Genomic DNA, 15887 nt, shown 5'->3' on the forward strand with positions numbered 1-15887 from the left:
TGAATTTGGCTCTTGTCCCTAAATGCTGCAAAACAGCCTCAAATATAAGGCTCAGCTCTCTGAATTCCCAGTCTTTTGCACTCCCCAACTTAGCACTTCATTCCACCCTTATATTGTGCACTCTTTGATGTTTCTATGAGTATGTTTTTTTGTATCTTGTCTAGAGCTTTGACTTTTCCTCAGCAAGAGAGTTGGTCAAATTTATCAGTTCACTTTTCCCAAAAGTAGAAATTCCCCTAAATATCTCCACTATGAAAGATAATTAGATTGGGACAATACTAAAACCCAATACTCTAGACTCAGCCCCAGTTTTCTGTCACTCTCCCCTTCAGTCTTTCAACCATAGTAACTCGTATCACTTAAACATAAAACATCAATCCTGTGTTTCCTGGTCCTATAATCAAGTAGCAAGAAAACATGTATTAACTCCAAGTTTGCAACTAGGTGTTAGAGTGCATTAAAATCACCTCTGCTCTCCCAGCTACTGAGACCTACCCTAAACTCTTCCACCTGGTTTGTAATAGCCCATTCGCCCTCTGTCCCAAGCTAGGGGAACTTACAAATCTTATGCAAACCATCTCCTCTCTACAGACGCACTCTGCTCTTCCTCTAGTTGTCATTATTTTCCTTTTCTTCCTCAGATGGTCCGAGAAATAAGAATGCTAGCTGGTGAGGTTTTGGTATCTCTTGCTGCACATGATTTCAACTCTGTGATGTATGAAGTACAAAGTAACTTCAGAATCCTAGAGCTACCAAATGAATTCGTTGTGCTATCTCTGGCTGAACTGGCTACCAGCTATGGTATAGAGGGAATTCTCTCAACATTTTTCCTGGGAAACAATTGTCTAACAAATGGGAGCGAATGGCAGAAAGGAGACCATCTCTACCTTCTGCCATAATATAATATACTGGGAAAGAAACATGGGAAGTTGTTCATGAGCATAGATGGGCCTGCTGACCTGCCATTAGTCCATGCTGCTCAGAGTTGCCTGAACTCTCCCAATTTCACAGTCCCTTTCCCTGGCTTTGTGTTTCCAGAAGCACATTTTCCACAAGTCATATTCTGCAAACCCCTCAACAGATACATGAAGGAAAGTTTTCTTACAATTTGTTTCTACACCACCTTATTTAACATATTTTTGGGTGTACCTATTAACATGCTAGGCTCTGGGGACACAGACATGTTCTTCTGGGAGCGACAGGCATTAATGAAATAATTATCCAAAAACAGCATTGTGTCTAGGTGACAGGCATAGATGGTTGTGTAGCTAATACCTTGCTTTAAGCCATCCATGCTTCAGTTCTCTTACTACATCCTGGCCATACGATGGGGAAGGGGTAGCGGAGAGTATCTTCCTACTATGCCTCATTTCCCTCCCCCCACAGCCTTGAAATGCATGTTGTTGACTTGAAGAGGAGCCCCTGGAGTCCGGGTGTGAGAAGATAACCCCTCTGTCCTCTCGTGCCCTCACTGCAGTGTCCCAGAGCATCCCCTTCATGATGATGACGCTGCTCACCATGCAGACCATGCTCAGGCTGGCCGAGGAGGAAAGGATGAAGGGAGCCTTCTGTCTCGGTGGGTATCCCTGTGATTTCCTCTGTGGTAAGACCCAGACTGTGAATTTGGCAAATGTCTGATGTTTTTCTTTGATGCTAGTCTTGTCCTTTCTAATAATAATAGCTGCCATTTGTTGAATGCCTACCACATGGAACACCCTCTGAGGGAATTATCTCTCCCAGTCCTCACAGAAATTCTTCCAGGTAAGTGCTGTTAGCTGCTTGACAGATGGGAAACCGCATGTCATGGAAATTAGGTGCTGTTCCCAAGGTGGTGGTGACACAACCAGTTAGATGTAGAGATGGCCTTCACACCCTGCTCTGTGCTCTTTCCACTGTCTACTAACCACCTTCATTAATTGGATCATGCTTTCTCTACAATGATTGAGGGTTTAGCCACTCTTAGTAACTGTAATTCTGGCATCTCTTTATAATGCCATATGATTATAACAATAACAAGTTAACAATGTAATCTAAATACAAGCAGGCACAAAATTAAGGAAAATAGGTAAATAAACTATGGTCACAATCTCTTCTACCCCCAAACTAGAACATGTCTGCACCAATTGCGGGGAAGAGCATGCACTGAAAGTCCTAGGAAAAAGCATTTATAACACAGTGAAAGGCTTCTTGGATGAGTCTAAAAACTTGGACTTTTGTCTCTGACCTGCCACCGAGCCTGAAGGTCACTCTGCCCATTATTTCAATCTGAGTTTCACTTGTAAAAATGCCAAGTAATGCAATTTCCAAGATCCTGCCCACCCCTAAAATCCAAACACTGTCATCTCAAATATTTGTAATATTTACAAGTCCATGTTGTCAGGAATGTCTTCTTTACCTATCAGTTTCATTTTGCCCATTTCTTTCTGTCATCAATGAAGGTAATATTTGTATCTGATAAACACTGAGAATTAATTATGTGACTGGACACTGCCTTGGGCATTTTAAGGCCATTATTTAACTTAACCTTCACAGCCACCTAATTAGGCAGGTAGTATTTTCCCTCCATCCATTGTTGAGCAAATTGAGGCTGAAAACATTAAACAGCTCGTCTTTAGTCACACAACTAGTATGTAACAGAGCCAAAATTTGAACTATGGCAATCTGACTGAAGGATTTGAGCAACTAAGCTAAGTTAGCACAATTTTCAATACTTTTTGCTTTCTCTATTTACTGTCCCAGATAATGTTCCTGAAAATAAACATGGTATCGATTTTTATTAGACACCAATATTAATAACCAAGACAGTAAAAGGAAATAAAATCAGAAATCATAATGATGATGAATAAGGGAGTCCTCTGTCTTTGTTTATCAAGTTTTCTAAGTGTCCTTTGGTCCCATGGCAAGTTTTTATTGACTACCACTACAGAAAAGGTATAAAACTTAATCACCTTCCCTCAATCTGTTCATTGAATCACTTGGCAGATAAACATTGTGCTTACCACTTTCAATAACTCAAAAGGCAACACATTATTCCTTCCTCATGTTCTTTATAGACCACTGCAGGATACACACACACATGTACATATGCACACACATGCATACTCATATGCACAAAAGATTATGACAAGGTGAGCAGATGAGCATCAGAAAGAGTTTGGAGGGAAGGTGAATATGCCAGTAAGTGGCCAGCTCTACAACTAAGATATTTTGGATATTTTCCAGCAAATTCTTTGCATGTGATATAGCCTTAAGAGCATGAACTGTGAATTTTCTTTTTCATCTATTGACTCATGAGAGGTGAAGGAAAAAAATTTTTTTTTCACCTGGTCAATTCCTTTATTGATAATGCTAAATTACCCTGCATAATGAGGCATCTGTTCAGAATAAGAATACCATTCTGATAGTGTCTGAATGTTTGACCACCTCTCCATGTCTAGACAGAGGCAGTTAGGAAGCATTAACACACAGTAAGCCAAAACTTGCCTGAAATCTAATTCAGCAAATGTTATTTTCACATACTATAATTATTCCTTGTATTTGAAGAAAATATATCTGACATAATGGCCCACGTGATATTTTTTGTAAGCTCGAGAAGTTTTTTAATTGTATTGAGGTAAAACAGACTCACAGAGAAATGAACAAATCAGTAGTGTATAGGTCAATGAGTTGTATAAAAGTGAACTCATTAATTTGATCACCACTCAGGGCAAGAAGTGGGATATTACTAACACTCAAGAAGTCCCCCTTCATCTTTTCCCCCAGTCATCACACAAGGGAAACCACGATCCTGACTTCTCACACCATAAATAAATTTCATGAGATGCCTACATATTTTGTTTTGTGTAGCTGTAGTTCATTTTCACTTCTGTACACTATTTCATATCTATGCTACATTTTATTTTTCCATTGGATGTGTTGGCAGATATTTGGACCTTTTTCTGTTTGAGGCTATTACAAAAGGAACAAAAGCTATTATAAACATTCTTGTACAGGATGCATATCTAATGGTTGTGTACCTAGATGTGAAATTTCTGGATCATGGAAAATGTCTATTCAAATTTGGTCTATGGTGCCAAAGTGTTTGTATCAACTTGTACCCTAACTGACATTGTATAAAAATGTAAGCAGCACTTAGTCTTGTCAAAACTCAACATTAGCTATCTTAATTTTTAATCATTCTGTATGTAGTAGTCTCAATTTGATTTTAATTTACATCTCCCTGTAGCGACATAATACATGTTCATTTGCTTACAGGTATAATAAAGTAAAAATCAAAATCAACAAGCAACTATAAACCAGAGACACGCTACAGCGGGGGTAGGAGGGAGTAGGATCAAAACAAGGGGGGTGGGAATTGTATGGGGACTATAACCCAGATGAAAATGTATACATTGTGCAAAAATGAAAAATGATGTAAAAAATGTATAAAATAAAAAAACTACTCTGTATTTGCTAATCATCAGTCCTCTCTTCTCAATTCATTTCATGGTCGTCCTCATCTTGATATTTTTCTCAGTCTGTGGTTGTTTTTAAAATGCAGCCCTTGAGAAGTTCAGCAAGGCCATTTACAAGTATGTCAACCACTGGAGAGATTTTCCCTACCCCAAACTAGATGCCAACCGACTGTCTGACAAGATCTTCATGCTGTTCCGGTATATAATGGAGAAATGGGCCCCACGGCCTCGCCCATGCAAGTGAGTAGGGGGTTCAGCCTGATTCAAGCTAACTCTCCTCCCTGCTGGTTGAATTTCCTCTTTTCTTTTTGACATGAAAGGTATGGGTTGAATTTTATCAAATCTTTTGTTTTACCTATTTCAAATCACTAGTCATTCTTTGAACTAATTTTTATTACCTCCTCATGATATGCCAGACATCATCCCAAGTGCCAGGGATACAGCAGGAATTAAACACAACAAAATCCCCATGGTACTGACATTCCAATCCATATTTGGAGAGAACAAAAAATAAAATAAATTGATAAAGTAAATGCATAGGGTGTTAGCTGTTTCATGTCTTACATGTCATAACCCATCTTTGGGTGAGTCAATGATTAGGCAAAACAACAGTATCTGTGAATATCACAGTGAAATAAAGGAACATCTAAAGAATGTGCTTGACTGCCTCCAAATATTGTAATGCCTTACAGAGAATAAATTATAGAGTACATTCACATATATATAATCCCATCCTTATCTTGCATAATTGCCATAATTTTAAGTAGGCTAAATTATATCCTAGTTCAACCTTTTTATTCCCATTTTATAAAAATTGAACATTTAGCTAGTTCTGTTTCTTTACTTTAACCTTTTAAAGCATTTATTTTACTACTGCTGAAGTAGTCAAATCATTAGCAGACATGCAACTTCTGAAATAGTCTGTTGAAGTCTTTTTTTCTAGTAGAGAAAACTTCAGTACAAATTTGACGAACACTTTCCTAGCTTCCCACAGGAAGAGCTGCACGGAGTTATCAGGGCACACACAGAGAGCAGCCCTTGACTCTGTGATGAGTGCTGAATAGACTGTGACCTTGGAACTGAGCTTGCAGTCCATGAAGTCATGTACTACAGGGAAGGCATTTCCCAGAGAGGGAATGAAACATATTAAGGCACAGGCTGGAGATGGAATAACATGCACACTTGAGTGAGCCTGTGGGGGGGAGGGAAGGGAGAGAAGAAAGGGGAAATCAAAGCAAGAAGAAATGAAACCCGAAAGGTGGTTTTAGCCACATAATGAATGCTCTTGAATGCTACACAGGAAACTGGACTGCTTTTTTAAGAAATGAGAAACCACAGTGGGCTGTGGTGGAGGATATGGGTGCCTTGGTGGTGGGTGCGAAGTGGTAACATACATCTGTAGGATGTAATCCTATACCTCTGAATCATGTACAGTGCTGTAAACCAGTGTTCCTTGATTTAAACAGTGATAATAAATTGAGTAAAGTAAGAGAAAGTAGGAATTATTATTCCTCTTCCTATGAAATGTTACTCATTAGGAGAAATAATACTTTAAAACAAAAGAAATAAGAAATCTTTGAAAGATTTTAAGCAGGGACTCGAGTGCCAAAAAAATATTCTAACATCAGTGTCAAGGATGAATAAAGTATAGGAGAAGATTAAAGCAAGACTCTCAGCTAAGAAGCTATAGAAATGTTTTAATTCATAAATGCTAAGGGGAATTTTTTAATGTCATATCAATAATGCCGATCAGAGGGTTCAGGTGCTAGAGAAGAGAATCTGCAAAGCTTGGCATGATTTGAATGTTTGTAATGAGGGAAATGGAGGCACCAGAGATGATTCCTACATTTCCCCCTTGAGTGATCTTGGGGCTATTAATGAGGAAAAGAAAAACAGGAAGAATACTACATTTGGGGCAGTGAAAAAAAATGGGTGTAAATTTGGACCCAGTTTTTACTTGCATGCCAATGAGATATCCAAGTGGAGATTTAAGTAGGCCTGGAGATACTTAAGATGGGAAGGAAAGCAAAAACTGAATACATGGATTGGATACCATCATTATATAAATGACAACTGAATAAGTGGTCTTGGATAGAGTTGTTCAGGAAGATTATGTAGAGTGGAAAAGTGCTAAAAATAGAGTTTGGGATCGGGGGCACTATCAATAATATAGAAGACAGCAAAGGTTGATGACCTCATGATGAAGAATGGGGACTGAGCTGCTAAAAGAGTAGGAGAGCCATGTAGGATGACAACTGAGGAAGGAGAAAATTTCAAGAAGCAAAGAGAGATCTACAGCATCCATTGTTACAGTGCTCAAGAAGAAGAATCTTGAAAAGTGTGCACTGAAGGGAAATGTGCTAGAACCATTCAGCTGAAAGTCTTGAGTGAAATAAAAGGTTGTTATTATTGGCCACTAAGTTTTGAGGTGGTGATTTGCTGTATAGCAAAATTTAGCTGAAAGAAAAGAAATTCATCATACACTTTTAGATAGAAAAAGCAAAATAAAGAACTACATATACTAAAAAATGGTGTTGACTTTTAATAAAGTCCAATGCATAGCAAAAAGAGTAAGTCAAGTAAATAAAAAGAATAAGTCAAATAAATAAAAAGCATGTTAAGATTATGTCAAACTATGATAAGCTATGAGTACTGTGGTACTGTTTTTTCTTACATCATGTTTATATTTTATACCCTGGAAGCTGTTCATTTTTTATGTCATTGGAACCCAGATTATAGTGAATTGATGGGTGAATAGGAGGTGGGATATGGAGATAGCACATTTTTTAGGAAACTTTGCTCTGTGGACCACTCTTTCAAGAAGCTTTGCTCTGAAGGAAAGAAAAACAGACTTGAATGGGGATAAGAATAGGATCAAAGTTATATAGAATTTTTTAATACATTTTAAAAGTGACAGGAGAAGAGTGTATTAATATGAATATCAACATATAGAGGTAGATATCGATAAAAAATATAAAACCCATTACAAATATGACTCCTTCATGCATTGATGTTATTTATTTTTCTTTTGAATGGGAATGTTTTATATCATTCACTGAGCTTAACCTAAACTTTTTAGTTTCAAAAGAAACCTTTGTCAGTTAAAAGCCATGAGGAAAGTTTTGGGGGTGTATCTAAAGCCCCTGGAATTCTGAGAAATGTACCCAAAAAACTTAATGAATTATTTAAAATGGTATTTCCTGTATCTGCAGACTTTGGCCATCATTAAGGCCCACGGCCCCACAGTGAGCCTGCTGCTTCATCGGGAAGACCTGTGTGACTATGCCCTGGACCAGGTACCCTGGCTCATGAATCAGTATAAAGAGAAAGAGATTGATTTCCACACCACTCAGGTAAGAGCCACACCCTAACGGGACTGACTAAACAGCCAACCTGCCACCATCCTGGAGGATCGTTAAGTCCTCAGAAGCCCCAAGAAACAAGTATCTGTTTGGGCAGCTGAACTTAAATACCTCTCAGGGAATATGAGCTAGAGAAGAGGTTGGCATAGCTGGATGACAGAAACTCCAGAAAGCAATTAAGAATTTCATTTCAGGGCCTCCCTGGTGGTGCAGGTGGTTGAGTGCTGCACTGTGAAGCTGTCTGCTGCCTCTGCAGCGCGGGTTCAATCCTGGCCGGCCAGGGAGAAACCCACATGGCACAGCAGACCTCTCCTGTCTTGCCCACTGCTCCCCTCAGCAGTGTATTTCATCAGTCTGCCTGTTCTGTTCCCCACTCTGTCTCTGGTGAATCCTTTCACCCTCCCCCGCATCTGGCCTGTGCCCCAGTTCATGTATAAATAAAATCTGAAAAAAAAAAAAAAAAAAAAAGAATTTCATTTCAAGTTGCCAAGCACTGAATAAGATAAAGGGATCAGAATCACTAAAGAAAACCCATAACTACAGGAAGATTATGGGTTTGTGCTCATAAGACATAATTATTTGCCTTCCAGAGCCTGTGATGCTGCATCATGGGCACCCACCAGCTAACCTTTGAGATCTTCCATTCTAGAGTCTAAAACAAATATTGATCGCAGCAGTCCTTTATGACGTTGACTTTCCAAAGGTCTTGAAAAAAAGCATCTTTACCCATTTACTCCACCAGGTAAGAAGACCAAGCTGTTAAGTCTGATAGTTTCTTTTGCACTCATCTTTTTGTTTTTAATATCTACTTACCTGATTCTTCCTCCTCATTCAGGTTTGCAGAGTTTCAGGTCCTCCAGTGAAGGAAAATGAAATTGAAGCTTCAAGCTGCTTCCTCATTCTAGGTAGGACCCAGCATCCAGAGGGGTTTTAATAAAAATGCCTCCAACTGGTGATGATGATGATGATGAAGGGTGTGAGTGCAGCTATCACATTAATTTCACAAAATGTTTCTTCAACTCATAGTTTTCTGTGCCTGTCCCTGTTGTTCCTTAGAGGAGTGAGTAGTGACTAATCTTCCTAGTTTGCCTGGAAATAAAGGGGGTTCCATTCCAGAAAGAGAGAACTTTCTATTTCAAAACCATAAAAATCCCAGGCATACCTGGGATACTAACCCCTTATCGGATATATGACTTAATATTTTCTCACATCCCATAAAACACCACTTACTGTGTTGATGGTTTCCTTTGCTAAGTAGAAACTTTCTAGATTGATGTCCCACTTGATTATTTTTGATTTTGTTGTCTTTGTTTTTGGTGTCAAATCCAAAATATTGTAGCTAAGACCAATGTCAAGTGAACTCACTCCCTATGTTTTCTTCTAGGAGTTTTATGTTTTCAAGTTCTATGTCTAGTTCTTTAATTTGAGTTGATTTGTGTATGATTTAATATAGGGGTCCAAATTCATTCTTTTGTATACAATAATCCAGTTTTCCCAATGCCACTTATTAAAGAGACTCTCCTTTCCTCATTGTATATCCTTGGTTTCTTTGTGGAGCATTCGTTACCCATATATGCATGTGTTCCTTTCGGGCAAACCAGTCTCTGTTGGTAATCCCAAGGATAGAAAGTACTTTTTCTTTCTTGTTATGTTAGAGTCTTTAAAACGGCATCAAACCCAAAGTTATGTGTTTTTCTCCCAGGTTATCTCTTAGTATCAATTCCTGGTCTTTTTCCCCCTCCTTTATTCTATCCCTGATCTTTCAGTTTTTATACCACAGTCTCTTCCATCACCTGGTTAGACTACCTAGCACAGGTGGTAGAGGAGGCACTGAGGTCCCAGGGTCAGAAAACAGAACTATGTTCTAACATAATCCCCGAGGACAGGGGACACGAGCAATCCTGTATCTCTCACCCCTGCACTCTCCCCCAAATATGCCTCATTGTATACCTTTCTATTATGTTCTAGTTCTCACCTACTGGGCCCTTCTCTTTCAGTACTTACCTCTTCTCTATGTCTTTGCCTAATTAATGGCTTTATTTTATCTTTGACAATTCCTAGTCCAAGCTGTTCTGTTCTAGTCCAGGCCTTTCCTCACTCTTTCCTGGCTGGCTGCCCTACCCCTGCAGCTCTCTAGCTCCAACCTGGTGAAACATCACTCCAGCTTCTGTCTCCATGTTCACCTGCTGTTCTCCTTGTGTCTCCTCTCCTTTTCTCTTAAAGACACCAGTCATGTTGAATTAGGACTCACCCTAATGATCTCAGCTTATTATATTTCCACTGGCAAAGAACCTAATTTCAAAATAAGGTCTTGTTCATAGGAACAGAGGTGGGTCTAGGTAAAGAAATCTCTGTTAATGACCAAACTTCCCCATTAATTTTGTGATACTAAAGAAATGCGGACAAAATAAAATCTAGTTACCAAACCAATAGTGATTTTGACAGTTCCTCATGGAATTCTTCCTTTTCTCATTCACAAGTATTTAATCTAAGGTGAAAATGACTTCTTATGAATCCAGTATTTCTTAAACCTGCAGCCCATTCCAACCCTGCAGACCTGATGGAATTTTTTGATGAACAAATACGAAGCCATAATGAAGTCATTCGAATGGGAATCTTGTCTTTGTTAAGATCAGCTGTCAATGCTGACGGTAAGCAATAGAGATGAAGCCAGAGGTGGTTTCTTTATGTCAAGAAGAAAACAGAAGAAGACCATGCATTCTCTAATCCTCCTCTATATCTCTGAGATGTTAATGGAACATCATATTTAAGTAAACTCTTCCTTTTCGATTTTCTGCAATCTAGTTCTTTTAAAGTTGCATCTTTTCTTTCATGATATTTATGAATGCATCCAACTGAGATGAACAAGTATTCTACTTGATAATAGAATTTAGAATTTAAAAGATCTAATAGCTTGGTTAATGATGCAATACGCAAGAATGCACATAGTCTAGAGATTAGTATACTTAGAAAACAGCAGAATTTAATGAATAATCATGTTTATTCCAGTACACAAATCTTTTTCATGATATTGGATGCATCTTACAATTTACAGCATATTTAATTTTAATTGGCCATTCTTTATTTTTTGGTGCAATGAAAAGAATAGAGTATGGTGAAATTGATAATATCTTAGATTCAATAAAATAATGAGGATTACTTTTTGTACCACATTATAATACTTTTAAAAATTTTAGTTAACTGGAATTTACTGAAGAATCAGCAGACAAAAAATATTAAGTAGTGTCACAATTTTTTGCTGGGCTTGATAGATTGAATGCTTTGGAATCTAACATTTTAAACAAGATGAAGCTAAATGCAGTAAGGTGCAAACAAAGAAATCAACATCTATAAAGAAATGGAAAAGTGTAGGAGGGGATTGAAAACATGAAATGTCAAGAGCAAGAGTCAATAATTATGTACCATAACTAATGAGTTTTCTTCAATCCTTCAACATGCTCTGTTCCTAGTGAATCAGGATTCTCAATTTCTCCCTCTGTCTTTCAGAGCCCAGGTTGAGGGATCACATCACTTCAATCGAAAAAATAGTCAAAGTCATCATGAATGACTTCAGTCTCAAAGTAAGAAAATTAATGAGGACCTTTTGTTTGGTTGATTGTAATTTTAGGAGTTAATAAAATGGGTTTCGACTCTTTACAGATCTGCTTATGAGATTGTTATCTAAAGACCTCAGTGATCAATTCCATGTTTCAAAACATTCCATATTTTCCCAAAAGATAAACTATATCAAGGTAAAGTTCTAAAGTATGCTCAGTTCAAGGATCTCTCAGTAGAAAATAAAAATAGTTCTGCTGACAGTGTCACTGTGTTTTGCAAATAGTTTAAAAATTAATTGCTAATTATAAAGATAATATATCTTCCTCCAAAGAGTAGTAATCTCTGAATCTTATTCTTAGCACATATATCCTATTTTTTCAACTAGGGAACACTCAAAGTCTTATACATAATAAATTGTTCAATATTTCCTGATTATGTGAGTAGAATATTCCATGTTAGAAAAAATGAAGAACACATTACAGTGACAAATTTTTCAAATTGGCAATTGCTGTATTTTTCTGTATGAAAAGCACATTTAGTGCTCATCATCAGTTATCATCAGGGAATTACAAATCAAAACCATAATGAGATATCACATCTCATGCCAGTAAAAATGATCCATAAAAAAAACAAAACAAAACAAAAAAACAGAGGCAATAAATGTTGATGAGGGTGTGGAGAAAAAAGGTACCCTCATATACTGTTGGTGGGAATGTAGACTAGTTGAGACTATGGCAGCAGTATGGAGGCTTCTAAAAATAATTGAAAATAGATCTGACACATGATCCAGCAATCTCTCATTCTAAGTATCTACCAAAAGATAACAAAAGCACTAATCTGGAGGCATATATGCATTCTTATGTTCATTTCAGAAATGTTTGAATTTTAAAATTATAGCTAAGAGATTATAGATCTATAGTTCTGTGTGCTATCTTTTATTGAGGATTTTTAAACAAGGTAGTGTTATAACCCAAAGTCACCAATAAATAGTAACATATGTCTTAGGGTCTAGGGAGAAGGATTTTGGTTAAAGAGAGCCTTTTTGGTAACTGTCAAACCAAAAGCTATAAATTACTGCCTGTTCTATCTATTTATGAGATCATTCAAGTCATACTCCTTTTTGAAAAGTATCCAACTCAATGATCTATAAAAGTTAAAATAACAGCAGAACCTAATTTTCCATTCCTTCTGATATGTAAGTTGTTGCCAATACATTTTTCTTACTCTAGGTGAGAAGTTCCATCCTCCTCCTCATCCAAACCATGTGTGAAAAGTGTTACATTGAAGCTCGAGAAGGATGGCCACTGATTGATTATGTCTTTTCCCAGTTTGCAATGTCCAAGAAGAATCTGGTAAGAGGAGGGTGCCACACTGTAACAATTGCAGTTGTCTCAGTTGGGTTTAAAAAAAAAATGACTGTCTCAATTCAGGAACTGATTCAGAACTTTTTAGTATTCGCAGATTTTTTTTTAAGATTTATTTATTTATTTATACAAGCACTGGGTACAGTCAGAAGCGCGGGAAGGTGAGAGAATCCACCAGAGCCAGAGCAGGGAACAGAACAGGCAGACTGATGAAGTACATTGTGGAGGGGAGCAATGGGCGCGGCAGAAGAGGTCTGCGTGCCATGTGGGACCCTTGCCGGTGGCCGGGGATCGAACTGGCGCTGCAGAGGCTGCGGGCAGCTTCGCAGCCCAGTGCTCAACCGCTGCGCCACCAGGGAAGGCCCTCGCAGATGTTTCTCACTATTATCACTTCTGACTTCTAATAATACAAGGTAGGTTAAATCAGTCTTCGCTGAGGAGCAGACAACCTGGCCTCAAAAATTTGGGGTGATTTCGAGAGAGGCAGAGAAAGTGAATTTCTTTTAAAGAATACAAAAGGCACCAATACTTGCTCCCCTAGGGTTGGCTTTCGTTGGATAAACAGGCTGGAAACCATGTACGTGAGATCTTAGTTATCTGAGCAAGTTCTTTGCAATTGAAATGATAGTCTACTCCACTGGGAAGCAGTGTCTTTGAAAATTTTTGCCAGCGAAAATGGCAAGGATCTGGTCAATATTTGCTTTTCTGCTTTAGCCAGAGGTGTGTTTTCCTGCCTATTTCTCCAGAGACATTTTAAATAAGGACGAGATGCTGGAGGCCAAGACCCCCCGGTTCCACAAGACCCTTCAGTTGAGCGACTCCATCCTCCACCCAGAGTCTAAGAATACATCCAAGTAATGCCAGAGGGAACGACAGGAGAGGTTATTAACAGGTCACCTGTTTTATCCTTTCTTCAAGGAGAAACTGAAATCTAACTCCCTTGAGGATGAAAAGGGAGAAATATCCATCCAAGAAACCTGCCTCGAGGTCTTAAAAACACTGGACCCACTGGTGATTGGAATGCCTCAGGTGAGGGGTGTTTTGTCACCACATAAGTTACCATGATCATTTTTTAAAACCCTGCCCATTTAGAGGTGAAGAAACGAGCTGATATTCCATGTCCCACCAGCTTTCTGATGCTCTAACATGACAGTGTGTGTAGCAGTGCTCAATTTCTAATACATAGTAGTTCCTCAAAAACAGGTGTCTATTTAATTACAGGGGGAAAAAAAACTTGTATGTGGAAAGCATATGACAGACTGTGAGCACCTTTGTCATTTCTCCATTTCCCCTAACATACCTACACTTACGGTTCCTATTCGTGTTGTTAAGTGTGTGGTGCCTCTACTGTGCTAAGTGTGTGGTGAATACCAAATGCTCCATATTCCTCTGTGATGGTATTGAAAACCACTTGAGACCTGACGTGATCTGACCCTCAAGGTGAGGATACTTGTGTTTTCCTTAAGCAAAACAATCTTTAGTGGCCAGGAATACATGACACAGCCAGGAGACAACCAATCGATCAATTTCAGTGGATCAGAGATTTCATCCAGGTTGGTATTTTAAGGTGTGAGTTCTTGAATTATCTGGAATATCTATTTAAATTGCAGATTTTCGAGCATTATGTCAGACCCACCCAATCAGCATATCTGGACCTGGGGTCCATGGCCATTCAAATAATTTCTACTGTCACTGATGCATTCTAAAGCTTGAGAATGTCTGATCTGAAAGTAAATGATGAAAAAGTTGTCTGGGTCAGACTCTAATGGGCTTAGAATGCCAGATTCCTACCTTGTGGTTGATGAAAAATGAAAATTTTATGCCAGGGCCAAACATTGGAGATAATTTTAAGAAATCAGTGGCATGTCAGAGGGGTAGACTAGGAGCAAAGACCCTGTTTGTGAGATCAGATGTGACTCGGGAACTATAGGATGTCGTCAGAGTAGGAATGAACACAAAGCAGAGAATGAGAGATCTCACTATGAAAAAAGGCTGGACTTGTGGATTAAACATAGATGACAAGAAAAATGGGAGAGTCCAAGTTGGCATCTGGGTTTTCATTAAGGCAGGGATTGTTCAGGGAACATAAAACTTACTGAATTATGAAAATAGATGTTTCACATTTCCAGAGCAAGATCAGCACCTGAAGACCAGACAACAGACTGTCCCTAATCCTTTCTCTTAACTCTCATTTGGGACAATCCCTCTCTGGTGGTAGAATTTGGGACATTTGGGATTGTCACATTGACAAGAAGCTTACAGGCACTTGGTGAGGAAAACTAGACTTTTTGCAATGCCTAGATTAGTTCCTTACAGTGAAGAACTTTCCTGCCCTAAATTCAAGCAACAGCCCGTGGAGAAGCACTGACCGATAGTCACGACAATGTGCATCTGGGGAAAAAAGTGCACTGCAGAGATTTGGCTTTATGGTTTCATTTTGCTTTGGTCTGAAGACCAAAATAATAACAAATGACAGCAAAATTCTAGATCAGAGGGAAACACAATGAGGACCAAGGAGAAATAATAAAGATAGAAAAGAATGAGCAATCTTTGCATCTTGCTCCGTGCTCTCCACAGGTGCTGTGGCCAAGAATCCTGACTTTTGTGGTACCTGCAGAATATACGGGAACTCTGGACCACCTTTTTAATATCATCAGAATTCTGATTATGGCAGAGGAGAGAAAGAGAAATAATGAGAAAAAGTCCACAGAACTTGTCATCTCTACTGGATTTGGTTTGTACATTGAAAAACGTAGCAAAAATGTTCCTCTTATGGGAGACTCATTTCCAGAGGGCTCCTGCCCTTCGATGTTATGCCCAGCCCCCATCTGAAATTTTTCTAGCCCCCACAATAATAATTAGAACTTCTTTCTCTTTCTAGTGAAACTTCCTTCACCACAACAGTTACTGGCCAGACTTCTGGTGAGTGGGTCAGGAAAACCAACGAGGGATAAGTTTGCACCTATATAGATAATTCAGTTCCAAATAAATGCAAATAGAAGTTAGTTACTCTAAACCATAAGAAATATGAAAATGGTATAATAAATGTTCTGCTATACTAATAACATTAATGAAGATTATTATTGGCAAGATTATCTTCTCACTGTGAAATACTTGTTAAATTTAATGTATGATTTAAAATTATAGAT

General features: G+C 38.4%; 1 protein-coding gene across 1 annotated transcript in view; it reads left to right on the forward strand.

Moving 5' to 3' along the window:
• Nucleotides 1-15887, forward strand: part of MROH2B (maestro heat like repeat family member 2B) — a 53948-nt gene that overhangs the window by 4433 nt on the left and 33628 nt on the right. The window contains 13 exon segments of the mRNA XM_037529777.2: nucleotides 642-801; nucleotides 1478-1576; nucleotides 4541-4675; nucleotides 4678-4694; nucleotides 7667-7807; nucleotides 8466-8558; nucleotides 8652-8721; nucleotides 10354-10467; nucleotides 11324-11397; nucleotides 12604-12726; nucleotides 13657-13767; nucleotides 15316-15472; nucleotides 15620-15660. Coding sequence (XP_037385674.1) covers nucleotides 642-801; nucleotides 1478-1576; nucleotides 4541-4675; nucleotides 4678-4694; nucleotides 7667-7807; nucleotides 8466-8558; nucleotides 8652-8721; nucleotides 10354-10467; nucleotides 11324-11397; nucleotides 12604-12726; nucleotides 13657-13767; nucleotides 15316-15472; nucleotides 15620-15660 — 1335 coding nt within the window.

The sequence above is a fragment of the Talpa occidentalis genome, unplaced genomic scaffold (genome assembly GCF_014898055.3).
Source record: "Talpa occidentalis isolate TD23 unplaced genomic scaffold, MPIMG_talOcc4v2.1 talOcc4.6, whole genome shotgun sequence".
Lineage (NCBI taxonomy): Eukaryota > Metazoa > Chordata > Mammalia > Eulipotyphla > Talpidae > Talpa > Talpa occidentalis.